Here is a 15,959-nt window from a genome sequence, read left to right on the forward strand (position 1 = left end):
CTGGTGATTGGTGCCTGGAAAAGCTGTCCATCCCTGGCAGGAAAAGGGGCTGAACATTTCCATTTGGAAACAGTGTGAGTCACAGGAATTGCAGATTTCTTGGCTGGCAAACACCTCCCGTGGTGCTTCCCATTCTCCTTTGTGCTCAGCCACTGCTGGGAGATGTAGTCCTGATGTTCAAGTTGTTTCATTAAAGAAGTTTCCAGGCCTGGGGCATTCTGCTTTCCTGTTTTTCATTTCCAGTCCTGAGCAGACATCTCTGTTGGCTTGGAGCATTAGATACCTTTAAAATGCCTTTTGTAAAAAATACAAAAAAACCCCAACCAACCAACCAAAAACCAACCCCCAGAAAAAATAAAAAAAAACAACAGCAAACAAAATAAAATAAATGTCAACTTTTAAAGCTTGGTTAGAAATCCACTTTTACTTCTCTGCTTCAAAAGGGCATTGTTTTGATGGGAAACACAGCAAATAATAGAGTTCAGAGGGGACACTGTTCAATTTAACCAGTGAGAGGTATTTTTAAGCAGGTGTAACAAGATCTTTGCCCGTTAATGTTGCTCTGGGGCTCAGTGATGAGCAGCCTCACATTTGCCAACTGCATCTTGAGCTCTTCAGCGACCCTTTTTGCTGACTCCTTTGGATTTGCATCTTCCAGCAGCAGCACAATGTTTCTTCCTGCAACAGCATGGTTAGAGGTTGGTTCAATATTTACTCAGACGGAGGGAAGAATGCCAGGAGCTGAATCACCACTTCCTGGAGCACTTCAGTTTTCCTTGGAGGTTTCCCATCCCAGCTCTGACCAGACTTGGCTGTTTTGCTTATAAAATGAGACAAGATCACAGCCTGAGGTGGAAGGATTCCTGGGAAATTCTTTCCCTACCATCAGACACCTGACTCGGTCAGGAACTTGGTGTGCAGAACCTGGGAACACCATTCCCTTTGGTTCTGTGGGAATGTAAACACCACCACCTTTCCCCACCTATGTCCCAGCTGACCAGAGCTTCTCAAAGACTGCAGGACAATGGCACTGCTTTCATGCAACAGGACATTTTACAGCCCTACCAGGTTCTTAAAGGTCAGGTGTCAAACGTCTCCTTGTGAAGTCTATGATGTGCAAATAGAAGCTGTTAGAGCAGTGGGAAGGCTGCAGAAGAGGAGATCCTGGGCATCATCTCCCTTTCCACCTTGGGGAAGTGTAAAATGCTATAAATCCTTCATTTGAGAGCTGTGATATAAACGTTATCTCTCCTTCAAGCACAGAACCTGTGTTCATGGAAAACTTGAGACCACTCCTTCTACTCTCTGCCAGTGTAGGAATGGAGAATGACACAACCCATGAAATAAATGTGCTTTCTCTCCTCAAAAATGGAGGGAAGCCAACCCTCCCTGTGGGAAGCTTCAGACTCCAGGAGATCAGAGGTGCATTTTCCTTGGAAGCAAATAGGAGTGCAAAAAAGACATCATCGGGACTCTGAATTTGGGATGGATTTGTGACAGTTTAGGCACACAGCAAGTTTATCAGGAGCCCTCTTGGACGAGCCTGATTGTTGAAGATATGCCAGAACGAGCCCAATGTTTTGTAGTCTCCTGGCCAGGCCATTATTATATTTTCAGCATTTTTCCTCAATTCCACCATCTACTGAGATTAAAAAAAAAACACCTTGTTTTTCATTAACCTACAAAGGTTTCAATTCTAGCTATTAGCTTAGAGGAGACCGTCCAAGACTCCTCGTATTTCCCTTGCCATCGGTGAACAAGATGCGTTTGCCTGTGACTGTGTGGTTGTAGAGCAGGCAGCTCTTCACACCTGGCAAACCTTCAGTGCTTCCACGTGAGATCCAGTGATAGCTACACTTTTAATTAATGCTGAAAACGAGCTGCCCAGCTGCCTGCAGTCACTCTGCATAAATCAGGAAAGCCTGCTGTAATGGAGCATCTTAAATGAGCTGTTGATTGCTGCATCCAGTTAGCTAAACCTTTGGTAGCATGACTTTCTTTTCATTCTAATGCAGTTTGTTGTTGCTTGTTTGTTGTTTTTTTTCCTTTAGACCGGTATCTGGATGTTAAAGCTGTCTTTTCCAGTCATCTGCCCTCCTGTGTTTGATTCAGAGGATAACAGGCCCAGAGCCAGGTTTGCATGAAGCATCCAGAAAACAACAGTTGTGCATGAACGTGAAAGCAGATGCTTGTAAATAAGCATAATATTTTCTTTTACCAGGGTGCATCTGTAACAACAAAGAGGGGTTTTAATAAAGCAGCCTGGAACGGCTCGCTGAAGTTTTTGGCTTGGGTGTTTGCAGCAGAAGATGTTTAGGCTTTGGGGAGGTGCAACAAAAACACAGAGACTGAAAACCAGGGATGTCTCAGGTTGAGCCCCAAGGCTGCCTGGGGTCAGAGCCCAGGACTCGTGGGGCTGGAAAGGAGCCTCTGACAGCCTGTCCTTTGCACCTCACCAGGAGCAGCCGAGCCAGGGGGGTGTTCAGAGACCAGGAGGCTGAGGGGAGACCTCCTTGCTCCCCGGGTTTCTTTTTCCCGGGTTAACAAGAGAGAGAACAAGGGAAAAAGGGCCTCAAGGAGAGGTCCAGACTGGATATTGGGAATAATTTCTTCCCCACGAGGGCTGCCAGGCCCTGGCCCAGGCGGTGGGGGGGGCTGAAAAGCCGTGCAGATGTGTGGTGCTGGGGGACACGGTTGTGTGGACTCGGCAGTGCTGGGTTAAGTGCCGGGACCCGATGATCCCAGAAGGTCTTTTCCAACCACAGCAATTCCCCGATTCCAGCTCCCGGGCTGGAAGGGGAGCAGCGCCCAGGGAGAGAGGCTGGGGAAGAACTCCTCGTCCGTAACTCCGCTCCCCGCCGTTGCACCTCCTGGCGCTTTCCTGGGGAAAACACCCGAACTGACCCGTTTTCCCCTCTATTCCCGCCCCCCCCCCCCAGCGCTGTCCCCCATGGCACTTGGGCGCCCCCTGCTGCGCATGCGCCGCGCAACCCCGAGCCCCCCCTCCCCCGCTGGGGGCGTGGCCTCACTTAGGGGGCGTGGCTCTGTTCTGTGAGGCCACGCCCCCTCCACTAGAGCCCGGGAGGGTACTTATGCGCATGCGCACTGAGCGGCGGCGGCCGCGGCTCCTCTGGCTTGCCGTCCTTTCCCGGCATGCCCCGCGGCCGCGCGATGGCGGCGGCGGCCGCGTCTCCCAGCCCGGATCTGTTCGACGAGATCGTGATGGCCGAGGAGAGGTGGGGGCTGGTGAGAGGAGCCTTGGTGGGCGCTCGGGGACCTGGCGGGGCTAGGGGTGTCGGGCGGGGCTCTTGGCGAGCTGTGGGTAGGTGTCCGCCCGCGGGGTGGGAGGGGAGGCCCGGGCTTGGGCCTGGGCTTGGGCCTGGGCTTTCACAGCCGGCAGGAGGGTCTGAGGCGGGAGAAGTGAGGGGTAAAAAGGCGCGTTGTGAGCCCTGGGAAGGGGCGAGGACGGAGAAGGGCGAGGAAAATGTCTCCTCTTTGCTCTTACTGAGCGACCGTTTCATCTCAGCTCTTCCACCGTCTGGAAACTGGACCGGGAGTTGGGAGCTTGGGAGTTCTCTGCCTTGTTCTTGTGGAAGTGCTGAGCTGTTTTGCAGAGCGGGTTGTTGGCAAGTGATTGTAAGCTGTTCTTGTAGAGGGCACTGTTCATAACGGCATCTTTTTTCACATCAGTGTTATGTGATATCTCTAAATACAGTTGCATTTCAGAGAAGATACAGACTGGTTTTGTTGCTGTGAGCTGCTGGTGTGCAGCGTGAGCTTGGTGTGGAATGAAAATAATGGTAAAAGTAGTTGTTCTCTCTTCCCAGGTTTCATGGTGAGGGGTATCAGGAGGGGTATGCTGAAGGCAGTCAAGCTGGAGTTGTTGAGGGAAGGAGGTATGGATCACTCCATGGTGCCAAGATTGGCTCTGAGGTAAATGGGAAAATGATTCAGAATCACAATGTTTTTGTCACTAGGAAATTATTGTAACACAGAAGCTGTTGGGCAAGGTCTGATATATTGATCTGAGGCTTGCTGTGTTACACTGCTTTGTGTGTGTCTAAGAGGGCCCTTGAAACTGGCTTAGAGGTGGTATTTTTATTTGAAAAGTTAAATAGATGGTTTGGTGCTTCTGAGCTTATTTCCTCTACGAGCTTTCAATTACTTGTTTTTTCTGAAAGAGAGGACAGTAAGAGACAAAAATCAGACAAGCTTGCTCAGAGAAAAAAAAAAGATGGCCTGTGCATTTATTTTTGGAACCCAAAATGGTGGTGAAAAGCTCCCCTGTGCCATTTTCTGTGGCTCAGCACTAGGGAAAAACACAGAACATTGAGACACTTTGGGTGGAGAACCATGAAGGGACAATTCTGAGTGAGTCTGTTGCACTCTTTGTTGTTGCTAATAACAGTCGAGGTTGAGGTTTGAGGCACTGTTATTCTTTTGGCTCATGGAGGCACTTCTGTGCATGCCTGGATCAAAAAGCCTTCTAGAAATGAAAGGACTGGAAGTGAAAAGGTGGTGTGGTGACTTGAGGTGTCTCACGTGTCTGACTTCAGCTCAGTGTGTGTTCAGTGCTGTACAATGTAGTTACAGTATTTTTGGACCTGGACTGGATTTTTTTCAGCTTTGATGGGAAGCTGTGTTCCAGGATTCATGGCAGGCCTTACTTCAAGTCCAGCACCACAAATCTTAAGTCTGTTTGATTTGTTGAAGCCTTTGGGTAATTTGGCAATTTGCCCTTTTGGTGTTATCAGGTGTCAGAAAGTGAACTGCCTTCAGAAAGAACAGTAGCAATGGCATGAAGCCATTTTGAAATGGAGAAGGTAAACTGTTAAATTCTGAAAGGATGATGATTTTAAAATTCTGGTCTGCATTTGGGTGTGATGGAGAGATGTGCAGTGATGGAATGTTTTCCAACTTAAGCTACAACTGTGTAGTTCCAAGGTGAGAATGTTAAACAGCAGCCTCCGAAGCTGGACAGTTTTGTACCAATGATCCTAGACAGACCATAATAATAGAATTATAGAATAGTTTGGGTTGGAAGTGACTTAAAGGTCATTAGTTCCAACCCTCTACATGGGCAGGGACACCTCCCACCAGCCCAGGTTGCTCCAAGCCCCATCCAACCTGCCCTTCAACACTTCCAGGGATGGGGCAGCCACAGCTTCCCTGGGCAACCTGGGCCAGGGTCCCACCACCTGTTTCTCTTTGGGAAGCTGCAGAGGACAGGAGGATTGCAGGCAGTGAGTCATCTTAAGTGAGAGAAAGAGTGACTTGGGTAATCTTGGAGCTGTCAGTCTTTTTTGTGTCTTGGGCAAAATTATGGTGCTGATCTGGTATTGGCCTTTGATAGCCAATTAAATACGTTATAATTAAAGTGTATCTGGTTTGGGGCACGTCCCTCAGTCAGGCTTAGATGCAGCATCTGCTTGGGCTCCAGCAGGAGACTGGCACTGCACTCCTGTGGTGGAACAGTCCTACTTAAGCTGAGCAAGTCAGTGGCTAAGTGTGCAGGGGCCAGGTGTGTTTTACCATAGCAGCTTGTGTTCACCACAGTGGCAACTGCTGCATCTCTCAGTTATGTCCATTTACTTTTAGTCCTTAAGCAGTTTGGGGCCCTGCAGATTGAGTATCTGCCAGTGAAAAATTAACTGGAAGCCTCACTTCAAATGTGCTTGAGCACTTGGTGGGTTGTTAAGTCCCAAACCCATGTTTCACCCTTAAGAAGAAGCTCCACCATGTACTTTAACAATTATAGCCAACAAAAGACTGGAAATATCAAACACTCCCACTCTGAAGTGGTTTGCAGGCTACAGGAGCCTACACATCCAACAGTGTTGTGTAAGTTTAGGTGACAGGAGTATGCACGTGCAGTTTATGGACCAGAGTGGGATTAGGCTGTAACTTTGGACTTAGTTTTCCAAGTCAGATAACTTTTGTTCCAGATGTCTGTGTTGTTTTTCTGTGAATGCTGAGTCACTTCTGAAAGGGAGACTCCAGCTGACTTACCCAGTTGGTGCATTCAAGAACTTACCTACATTCCTGTTTCATTTGGTGTCCAAAGTTGTCGTGAGAAGTTCTGGCAGTAAGGCTGGCTTAGTCAGCTCCACGTGCTTCTTTCTGATTCCATGCACCCCTTTTAAATTAAACTGGTAAACTTGTTTGTGTATTAACTCAGAAAAAAGAGTGTTTTCCTTTTTTGGGTGACTTGGGAGCTCCCTGAGCCCACCTGATGCACCTTTTTGTAGGGCTGTGTGTGGGCTGCTTAAACTGACGTAGAGCTGTAAAAACAAATACCCAAAGGTCTTAAATACTTTGTTTTCTAACAAGTTTCCTGACTCTTGTACTGTGGAACTCAGCCCTCATTTATCCTACTGTAATGCATTGGACTTCCCAGCATAGAAACATACTTGTTTCCTGAAGAAAGAGATACAATGTAGTGCTTTATTTTTGTTTGACTATATATATACTACATGGATATTTTTTCCCCTGGTGACATTCTGCTACATTCCCAGATTGGCTGCTACCTGGGCTTTGCACTGACATGGCACTGTCTGCTCCAGAAATGCACAGATGAAAAGAGCAGGTAAGGTGAAAAAAAAAAAGGTATATTTACTTCTAATCCTGTTTCAAATTATGCTGCCCAGTTTTGCCTCTTTCCCACTATAAAGAAATGGTGAAAGACAGAAAAAAGGTGAGCAGGGGACCACCAGGAGGGTATCCTGCTGGACCATATGATACTGCAAAGAGGACAGTGGAACTTGGTGTCTTCAGCCTGCAGAAGAAAAGGAAGATACCTTGTTGTACCACATAAGGGGGAAGTTCTAGAAAAGATGGAGTCATGTTCCTTGCAGAAGTGCACAGTGAAAGGGAAATAGGCAACTTTCACAACTTGAAACAAGGTCTAATGGAGCATAAGGAGAAGGTCCTTTCCAGTGCAGGCAGCAAAGGGCTGGGACAAGTTGTCCAGAGAGACTCTGGAACCTCTGTCTTAGCAGATTTTAAAAACCTCTTTGGAGATAGCCCTGAGCAACCTTGTGTAGCTTTGCAGCTAGTCCAGCTTCCACAGAAGGTGGACTGGACCTACCTCCTGCTGTCCCTTCCAATCTACATGTTTCCATGACTTACTTTCTCTGTAATTTTTTTTTCCTGTCTAGTTCTGATTAATTAATCTGACATAATTGCCACCACATTGTCAGCCATTCTGATACGTGTTCTGCTGAGCTTTTTTATTGCATGTCTTTATTTTGCTCAGTCATCTAATCAATATTTCTGAAGATTCTTGAGTATTTCTCAACTTTTGGCAAGGAGGTTAAAAGGGAAACCTTGACTTTGTCAATTGTGCTACAGCTTGATTTCTGATTATGGCTTGAATAAGTATCAAATGCTCACTCTCAGTTTGCTCGATGGGAGAAGTTGAATTAAAGAGGGATGGAGGGCTGGGTCTATGCTCTGAATAATTATGTGTATTAGTATAATTGTCCTACTGACAGATTGAAAAAAATGTACTAGGCTCATTGGTCTTTCAGTTTTGATTTGATTTTAAAAAATTATTTATTTTTTATTTTACTTTATTTTTTTAGCAAAAAGATGAGGGCTCTGGATTCATTAATAGGGATGATTCAGAAATTCCCATATGAGGACCCCACTTATGATAAGCTGCAAGAAGATCTGGAAAAAATCAGAGGAAAATTTAAACAGGTTTGTAGGATTAAGTTGTTACTTTAGCACAAAAGAATATTAGTTTCTGGAAATATTTAGTCTCTAAACCCACTCAAACTACAGTATTTGTGCAGAGCAACTGTTGTGCTCTTTTTATAATGGTAAAAAATACTTGAAGTGAGTTAAGTGAAAGTACTTGATAGTTGAAAATTCTCCAACCAGTAGTGAATGCAAAATGAAAGCCAAATATCTTTTAAAAGGAAAATTGAAAATATTATTTGACAATGAATTAAAGGTGGTTCCAGAAGAAGAGAAATGGAGGATTGAGGAGTTTTGTTGAACAGTCTTCTTGGAAAAAAAGACACTTTGAAACACTTTTGTGTATTCTTTTTTAGGTTTGTTCAATGCTAAATGTTCAGTCTGGTTTTAGAATTGGTACTGAAAGATCTTCACTAACATTTTGAATGTAACAGATGAAGATAAGCATGGATGACCAAGGAAGAAACATTTAAAATCCCCAGATAACTGGAAGAGTGTTTATCTACTCTTAACTTAAACAAAACCAAAATAGTGGAGAGGTGCTAAATTTCAAAGGGGAAAGGGAAATGAGCACTGACCTTGCAATAGTACTTCTCAAATGTAATTTAACTTTTATTATCTCCAGATTTTATTTAGGATCACTGAAATACCAGTGTGTAAACTTGGGAAATAGTTGCTTTAATCCCTCACTAGCCTTGCACTGATAGATGAATTCCTCACAATGAAAACATAGGCATTTGCAAAGTCTCCCTATTGAAAGGGTGTATGTTATTTAAAAATCTGTGAGTGCAGATCATTCAGTTTACACAATGTGTAGATACTGTAGGTGAAGGAAAGTAAAACATAATGAATTGCCTGCAGACTTTGCAGTGAGAAACATTTTTGTGGGTAGAGAGTAGCCTGACAAATGGTGTCAGAATGTGAAGGAGAAGGGTTAAGAGACCTGCTCAGAAAGCAGCTGCAACTCAGAACATGGAATTTGCACTTTCCACTAGTTCTGCAGACTGATCCAGTGTGGGGGGAAAAACCCAACAACCCCCCAAAAACCAAATTTAAGTGATTGGTGATAAAAACATGACTACCAGAAGAGCTGTGATACTGATGTACTGTATTTATTAGAGCTTTTTATCAAGGAATAGCTCTTTATTTTCCAGTCTTGAAAATACACTCTTTATTCTCATTCCAAAGAATGGATGCAGACAGCTGGATGGATTCAGCTGGGCTAGTTCAAGAGAAATACAGTCAGTTATTTTACCTGGAGCATGTTTTTTGGCTGGGCTGCTAGGTGGCTTTGCCCACCATTTGTAATACAGTTATATACTGAATTCTAGAAGACCTTTCCTCAGTTGTAGCACATGCATGTCTGGCTAAGTCTACATGACATGAGGAGAGATTTGGCCACTGTGCAGAGCAAGCCAGCTTAGGGGAAGGACATGTTTTAATACTGCCAGACCCTTCACCAGCACTGCTTCGTGCCATCTAGACCATAGGTATCCATTTATTTCAAAATAATCTGTGTTTCCTGAGTATGCCAATATCAGAGGCTTTGTTTTTTTGGTTGCTGGTGCACGTTTTTGTGTTTCTTTAATGATCTTAAATGGTTTAAGTGTTCAAACAGCTTTGACACACATAGTGAGTGTCAGGGCCATCTAGTGGAGGAGGTCGTTGTATCGGGTAAGAAACAGATCATAAGAGTTCACAAATATTTATAGTTAAAAGTTGTTAAAACAGTACAGAACATCTGTACACATGAGACAGCTCAACAAATGGTGTGTATTTCTCTGAAATAAAGGAATACTGAGGTAGGCTTCATTTGTAGTTGTTTCCTCACTGGGAGACCTTGGAAGGGACATGACAGCGTTGATGATCTCTTCGTTTAGGGCAGTTTGAGTGCAGTTGGATTCTAATTGTTAGGCAGCTAAACCACTGGGAACCAGAACAAGCACCAAAATGCAAGTACCTGAAAATAGAAGCAAAACAAAATAGTGTATCCTGTAATCTCAGTACATAGATAGGCACAAACCAGAAAGATTACATGCTAGGGAAAAGAAAAAGCTGATTAAACTCCATCATCACTTCAGAGAAATCCCAACTTGAAAAAGTTGTCTCTGCATCCACAAACCAGTTTGGTTTTGCAAATCAAAGTATTTTACCTGTTTACTTCAAAGTAATGAAAGGTACTACGTGTTCATCTGTGATTGACCCTCTCTTTTTAACCCACAAATAATGCTTTAAATAAACTCCCCCTGGATCTTGGTCTAAAAAAGGCAGGTTTGTTGTTCTTCTGAATGATAGGACGAAGATACAATTGCTGGAGGTTTAAGTATTCATGTTTTAAAGTGTGGCCTTTTTTGGAATCTTTGTATGTGATTTACAAAAATGTATGTAAAAGCAAGGGAAGGCATCAAAGTATCTGTGAAGCATTTGATTACTAGAATGTGTAAGATCTGTGTAGAATGTGCAAAGTGCTGCTCTGGAGATTGTATCCAAAACCAAATTCTTTTTGTTCTACCAAAGAGAGAAAGGATCTTAGCAGATCAAGCATTTAATGACTGTTATTTTGAAAACTGGTTTGGTGGCTGATTTTCTTGTATTACTTTTAATTTCCTTTATAACAAATGTACATTATTAGACTATATTCTTTATATATGTATATATGTACATATTTAACCCTAAAGATTGTATTCCAGCTGGGATATGCCAAATTCAGGGTTGCCTGTTAGGTCTTTCATTTAGCTCCATATGTACCAATGGAGTCTCTTTTTCCTGGAGTCTGTATTTTTCTGAATATCTTCTGTCTCGTGTCCTGATGGTGTTTATTAAATGAGGTACAGTTTAAAATTCTGTTGGCTTTGTAGTCATGTACTTCCTTTGGTGCCAACGTTCTAACCTGTTTTCTGAACTGAGTTGTGGGGTTTTCTGTGATGTTGGGGGCTGTAACTGGGGAATCTCCACAGCAGGTTTTTTATACTTTATTTACAGCGAAGGAGTTAAACCCCAAGAATACTGATTTGCCTTAACCATGTGAGATGTTTAATGTGACTCATTACAAATAATTTTGAGTACTTGAAGACATCAGAATATTCTTCTTGTCAACGTCAGGAGTGGCTACAAGTACCTGGCTTTTTTGCATGTTTATTTTTTTGCCTGTTTCTCAGATCAGTCACCTAGAAAATGAGGAACATTGCAGTTAGCAAACACCTGTGAAAGGAGTGTGCTTAGGCCAACTAGAATGCTACTGGGGAAAAAAAAAAAGTCTATCAAAATTTTGAAAACCAGTATTGGATTTGGTGAGATAGAAGCATATGGGTTCTCTCAGCACCTTTCCTGTAATGGTAACAAATGAAGACAAGTTCATATAAATGGCTTCATTAGTTTCAAACCCTGCTTTATTCATCCTGTGTCTTGAATGGTCAGGACTCTGGTGGCAGCAAGTGTTGCACTGTAATTAAAGACTCTATCAGAAGATCTGTCCACAGAGAGGCTGAATAAAGCTTTGATGGAGCACGGTCATTCAGACATTGCCTGCTTTGAATGCTTGACTGTGCAACTTAAGTATTGCCTTAAAGACTGGGTGAAAAAGATATGGGGGGAAAAACCCCACAATCTTGCAGATTATAATATTGGCCATTAATAAAGTGGGACATAGAGATTGTGGCTCTGTGCTGTATCATCAAACAGGTTTGAAATTTTGCAGAAGTATTTGACCTGGGAAGAACAGTTGAGATAGGATTTTTTTTTGCCAGAATTAATCAAGTTGCTAAGACTTAAAAATACATGTCTGTATTCACCACCTCTAGTTATTGCACAGTAGATAGGGAGGAATGCTTGAAACATTTAACTTATAAATGTCTGACTTGCCTGGGCTGCGTTCTAGCTTGTTTTGAATCTTCATGATCATCTCAGTTGAAGTCGTAGACTACAGAGTTTTATTAAAAGGTGGATAGAAAGCTAATTACTGCTAGTGTTCTGGAGTCACTGCAGTCCAGGAGACTTGTAATTTTTCTTTCTATGATACATGATGAATACAAGAAATAGTGAGTTTTGAGGCATCAGCAGAAAAAAGTACACTCTGCCAACAGTGCATTCATTCCCTGCAGAGCTGCATGCTGATCCACTGCCATCTGGATAATCAGCTGCTAATAGCAAATCAGCCATCTCTAGAACATGTAAATCTGACTTGGGAGGTTAACTGTGTCATTGTACTAGGTCAGTACAGTAAAAAAAAAATAAATAGGATGGAGTTGGTTAAAGCTTTCTAGTAAAATCCATAAATAAAGCACTTGTTCTAGCTTCATTAAACAGCATCTTTTTTTTTTTGTTCTAAATTGTAATGTGAAGGGGACCAGTCTCAGCTTTGAATGAGCATGTGTAGCCAAGAGAAATGAGTGAAATAAATTAGAAAAAAGATCTGGGTGTGTTTAAAAATCAACCCTGTAGGAGCCATCTGGCTCATTCAAATCCTGTTATGTTTTTCTGAAACAAGGTTATGATATTTTACCTGTGGATGTGTAAGGAAAGTCTGACTTCTCATTTTGCCATGCTTGTTTGGTTATGTGAGGTTTTGTTCTAAATTGCTATTGAGGTATGAAATCCAGAAGCAATAGTGTGTTCTAGTGTGCACATAGAACCTGCATAAACTCATGTTGTTAGCTGTATATATATAATTTAGAAGAAGAAGAACAAAGACTGGGTTAAACACTGTATTTTTGTAGGATTATTTTTGGTGAGTACACCTTCTGGTCTATGTCTTTGGGTTTCTACAACGGTAGCACATTTTCATTGATTACTTTAAAATAGATTACATTGAGATAAAGTTTAGGTTCAGTTTTTCAGTAGATCAATTCCAAAGTTTATAAATATATAGGTTTTGATTTTTGAAGAGGTGCAAGAGAGAGTTTGAGCCCTGTGATGTATCAATGGATGCTGATTTACACTTTGGCTGTAAACACAGCTTCCTTGATTGGAACAAAGGGAGATCTGTCTGTCCAAAGTCAGTCTGCACCCTACTACTCTACTGTGCTGTAGAGTAAGAACTGATACCCTTTTAAGATAGGACTTACCCCCCAGAAGGAGATAAAATAATCCAAATTATCAAAGTTTTAAATCCATAAAACCTATTCTGTTGACATCTTCTTGTTCAGCATGCTTCTACATCCATTTTGGAGTCCTTTTTCAGTGTAGAGTTTTAATACCTATCTCCATATTAAGGTACACAAGAAAATAACATTAAGCTTGGTATTTTTATGTATAAAAATCATGCAGCTACAGACCTGGATCTTACATTTATTCATTTCTTTACTCACAAGGTGCCAAAGCTGTATATTTTATTAGATGCAACCTTCTGTTTCAAGTTCTGATTCAATAATCTGTGATTCTTTTCTAGTTCTATTCAGTTTATTCTCAAATAAAAGTGGGTGCTTTCTTCCTGGGTGGCTTGTTTGAATGCTTGTGGGGTTTTTCTGTAGTGTCCTGTAATTACTTGGTAGTGTTGTGTGCTTGAAAGAGAATATTGATGATACTAACATGACATTTTCTGGAGATAAAGGTGTGGGAAAGCAAGGCAAGGATAAGACTCCCTGTCAGGGTAGTTTCTTAAACAGGTTCTGTGATGGTAGCAGCATTTTTGACAGAGTGCTGGTGTGCCTAATGATCTTAAGGGTATAGTTTGACATCTGCTGGAATATTAGAATTATCTGAAGTTCCTCTGGATTAGAATCTCTATTTCTGAGGGGAGTTTGTTCACGGCACTTCAGAGAAGGTTATGACAAAGCTGGATCAGGCAGATAGAGAAATGTGTATGTGATACTGTGTCTCATCCTGATCTTCTTCAAGAGAAAGGCTTTGGTTTGAAATAAAAGGTTTAATACTTCTACTGATGTTATGGTTCTTCATATTCTTGATGTTGCTCAGTATGAATGTTAGTGCCTTTTGAATATTGCCAGTTGCAACTTCTTATGGCAATGGGCTCTGGTCTAATTACAGCCTAAAACTTCAGCTTCCACTGTTTGGCAAGTAACCATGAAGATTCTCATTTTACAGTCTGCCAGAGTTGTTTATTTAATGGATAAAGTTATGACAGTACACATTACCACAGAAATGTATGTATCTCCAGAGAAAATGGAGATTTGGGGGGTGTGAAATGAGTTCCGTGGCAAGTTTCCCATTTCAAGTTTTGGTGTCTAGGATTGACATACAAAGGCCCAACAGAGCAATCTGGTACAGAAGTGCTTCAGTGTGTCCCACTGTTTGGAACTGCAGAACCAGCTCAGCCTCTATTGATGTTAATAACAAAAACCAGTCTTCTGAGTCTAGAACTCATGCACTCAGACTTGAAAATAATGGTTTCCTTAGCAGAGACAAGGAGGGATCTGGGAGCCCTTGGATTCTTGGGGATTGTCTAGGCTGCACTGTGCAATGGGGTGATACCTGGGCTGAAATGAAAGCCAGCTTAACACAGCAGGCAGAGCATCCCTGTGTTAGAACAAGGCACTGATCTAGCTGATGTACAGTGCTGTTAAATACCCAAATAAGCTTTGTTTTAACACTGCTTATAGAATTAGTTCTTTAGTAGCCAACTTGAATATCTCTTTGGCATCACACCATGAATATTCCTGCCTTAATCACAGGGGTGTCTATTCCCTAAGTGGAATAATTACATTCTTGCAGCAGTTTTCATCCTAGGATTCTTGCAGTAGTTTGCAGCTCCTGAACATACATAGAGCTGTACCAAATGAGGTAATGCTATGCAGAAGGGAAACATGGTCAGTAAACTTCTCAGAAACAAATCCAACATAGGCAACTTTGGAAATCTTCATTAACATGAAGTTTTACCTGTTCATTCTCATGAAGTATATGAAAGTAAAAAAAAACAACCTATAGTGCCACTTGATTCAGAAGTGGCTTGCTCTGTGGTGGTTTTAATTGTTCTCTTGTATTTCATATATAATTCACCAATAATATATCCTTCTGTGTATCTCTTTTTGGCATGGCAAAACTGCCTGCAGAAGAATTCTGAATAGGTGTCAGAAACAGCACATAGCTTTTGTTTTGAGAAATTGTTAGAGACATTTTTGTTTCTCAAACAAATTGTTTTGTTTGAGAAATCAATTTGAGGAACTGGTTGTAGTTGTGCAGAATTTGTATGGATGGCATCTGACATAGTGGCATACTGACTGGCAGAATTAAAGTGGTATTTTTTGATAGAAAAATTGCAGAGTTTATTTTTAGTAAAATGTTTAGGCAGCAAGAAGATTGATTATTCAGTCTGTGCATCCCAACTCTGCTCTAGACAGAACCAACATCAGTATTTGTCAGTGTCTTTCTGATTGTTTAGCAGCACATTTTGCTGCTTGAGTTCAATGTAACAATAATGACATTTTTTAATCCTCAGCATCTTCAGGATTCTGGGGAATAATCAACACCGCATGGAATCTTTCTTGATTGTAGGAACTGTGAGTCAGCAACCCTTTAATTTTTTTAGTTGCAGCTATTGTTCCAGCAGCAAGCTTTACTGCTATTGTCCACTGTTTGTCCAGCTCACGTTTACTGGACTGTGGGAACGGATTAGGGTTTCATGGCTTTTTTTTCCTTCTTGCATAAACTCTTGATCAAAGACATTCCTTGGATGACAAAACACTGTATACTGTGTCACACAGTCCTGACCAGACTGCACGAACAGTAGTTTAAAAACACATGCCTACATTGTTCTCCAAACTTGGCTTTTTTTTTTTTCCCCTGCAATGTATGTGCAGACATGGAATTTTTTCGAGACCCCTTTCAAAAACACACATACAGAAGTTATTGTTAATAAGCACTTGACAGTTTGTGAAATACAAGTAAAACCAAATGACTATTTGCAACTAAGGCTTGGTATAATAGTATGTCACTTTAAAGCAGACCTAGAGGTTATGTCTGCAGTTATGCCTCCTTATTGAGGAGACCTGGGTTGTGGTGCAGTTAGTCAAGTGCACTGCAAGCCTAAAATGACATGGACTTCTGGCATAATTTTCTGTGTCATATTCAGAACATCTGATTAAGATGGAGAACAATTTCAGCACAGTTAGGTAGGTACATTGTTAGAACTATGTGTTGAGGATCTAGCCCATTATAGTTGCATGTCTTGCTCCTCTTCTAGATTGTCTTAGATGAGGAGAAGCTTCACAAAAATCCAGTAGCATCATTTTTTTCTCAAACTAATGAGAAAGAAACAAATTGTCTTAGAGAACAACGTGGAGAGACTTCTTCAGGAAGCTTTG

General features: G+C 41.9%; 1 protein-coding gene across 1 annotated transcript; it reads left to right on the forward strand.

Annotated features, from left to right (window-relative positions):
• Nucleotides 1-3,146: 3,146 nt before the first annotated feature.
• Nucleotides 3,147-10,545, forward strand: LTO1 (LTO1 maturation factor of ABCE1). The gene is made up of 5 exons (XM_051622590.1): nt 3,147-3,236; nt 3,828-3,933; nt 6,516-6,586; nt 7,584-7,701; nt 8,058-10,545. The coding sequence occupies exons 1-5, from the start codon at nt 3,154-3,156 to the stop codon at nt 8,124-8,126; spliced, it is 447 nt and encodes a 148-aa protein (XP_051478550.1). The 5' UTR covers nt 3,147-3,153; the 3' UTR covers nt 8,127-10,545.
• Nucleotides 10,546-15,959: the final 5,414 nt, after the last annotated feature.

The sequence above is a fragment of the Apus apus genome, chromosome 5 (genome assembly GCF_020740795.1).
Source record: "Apus apus isolate bApuApu2 chromosome 5, bApuApu2.pri.cur, whole genome shotgun sequence".
Lineage (NCBI taxonomy): Eukaryota > Metazoa > Chordata > Aves > Apodiformes > Apodidae > Apus > Apus apus.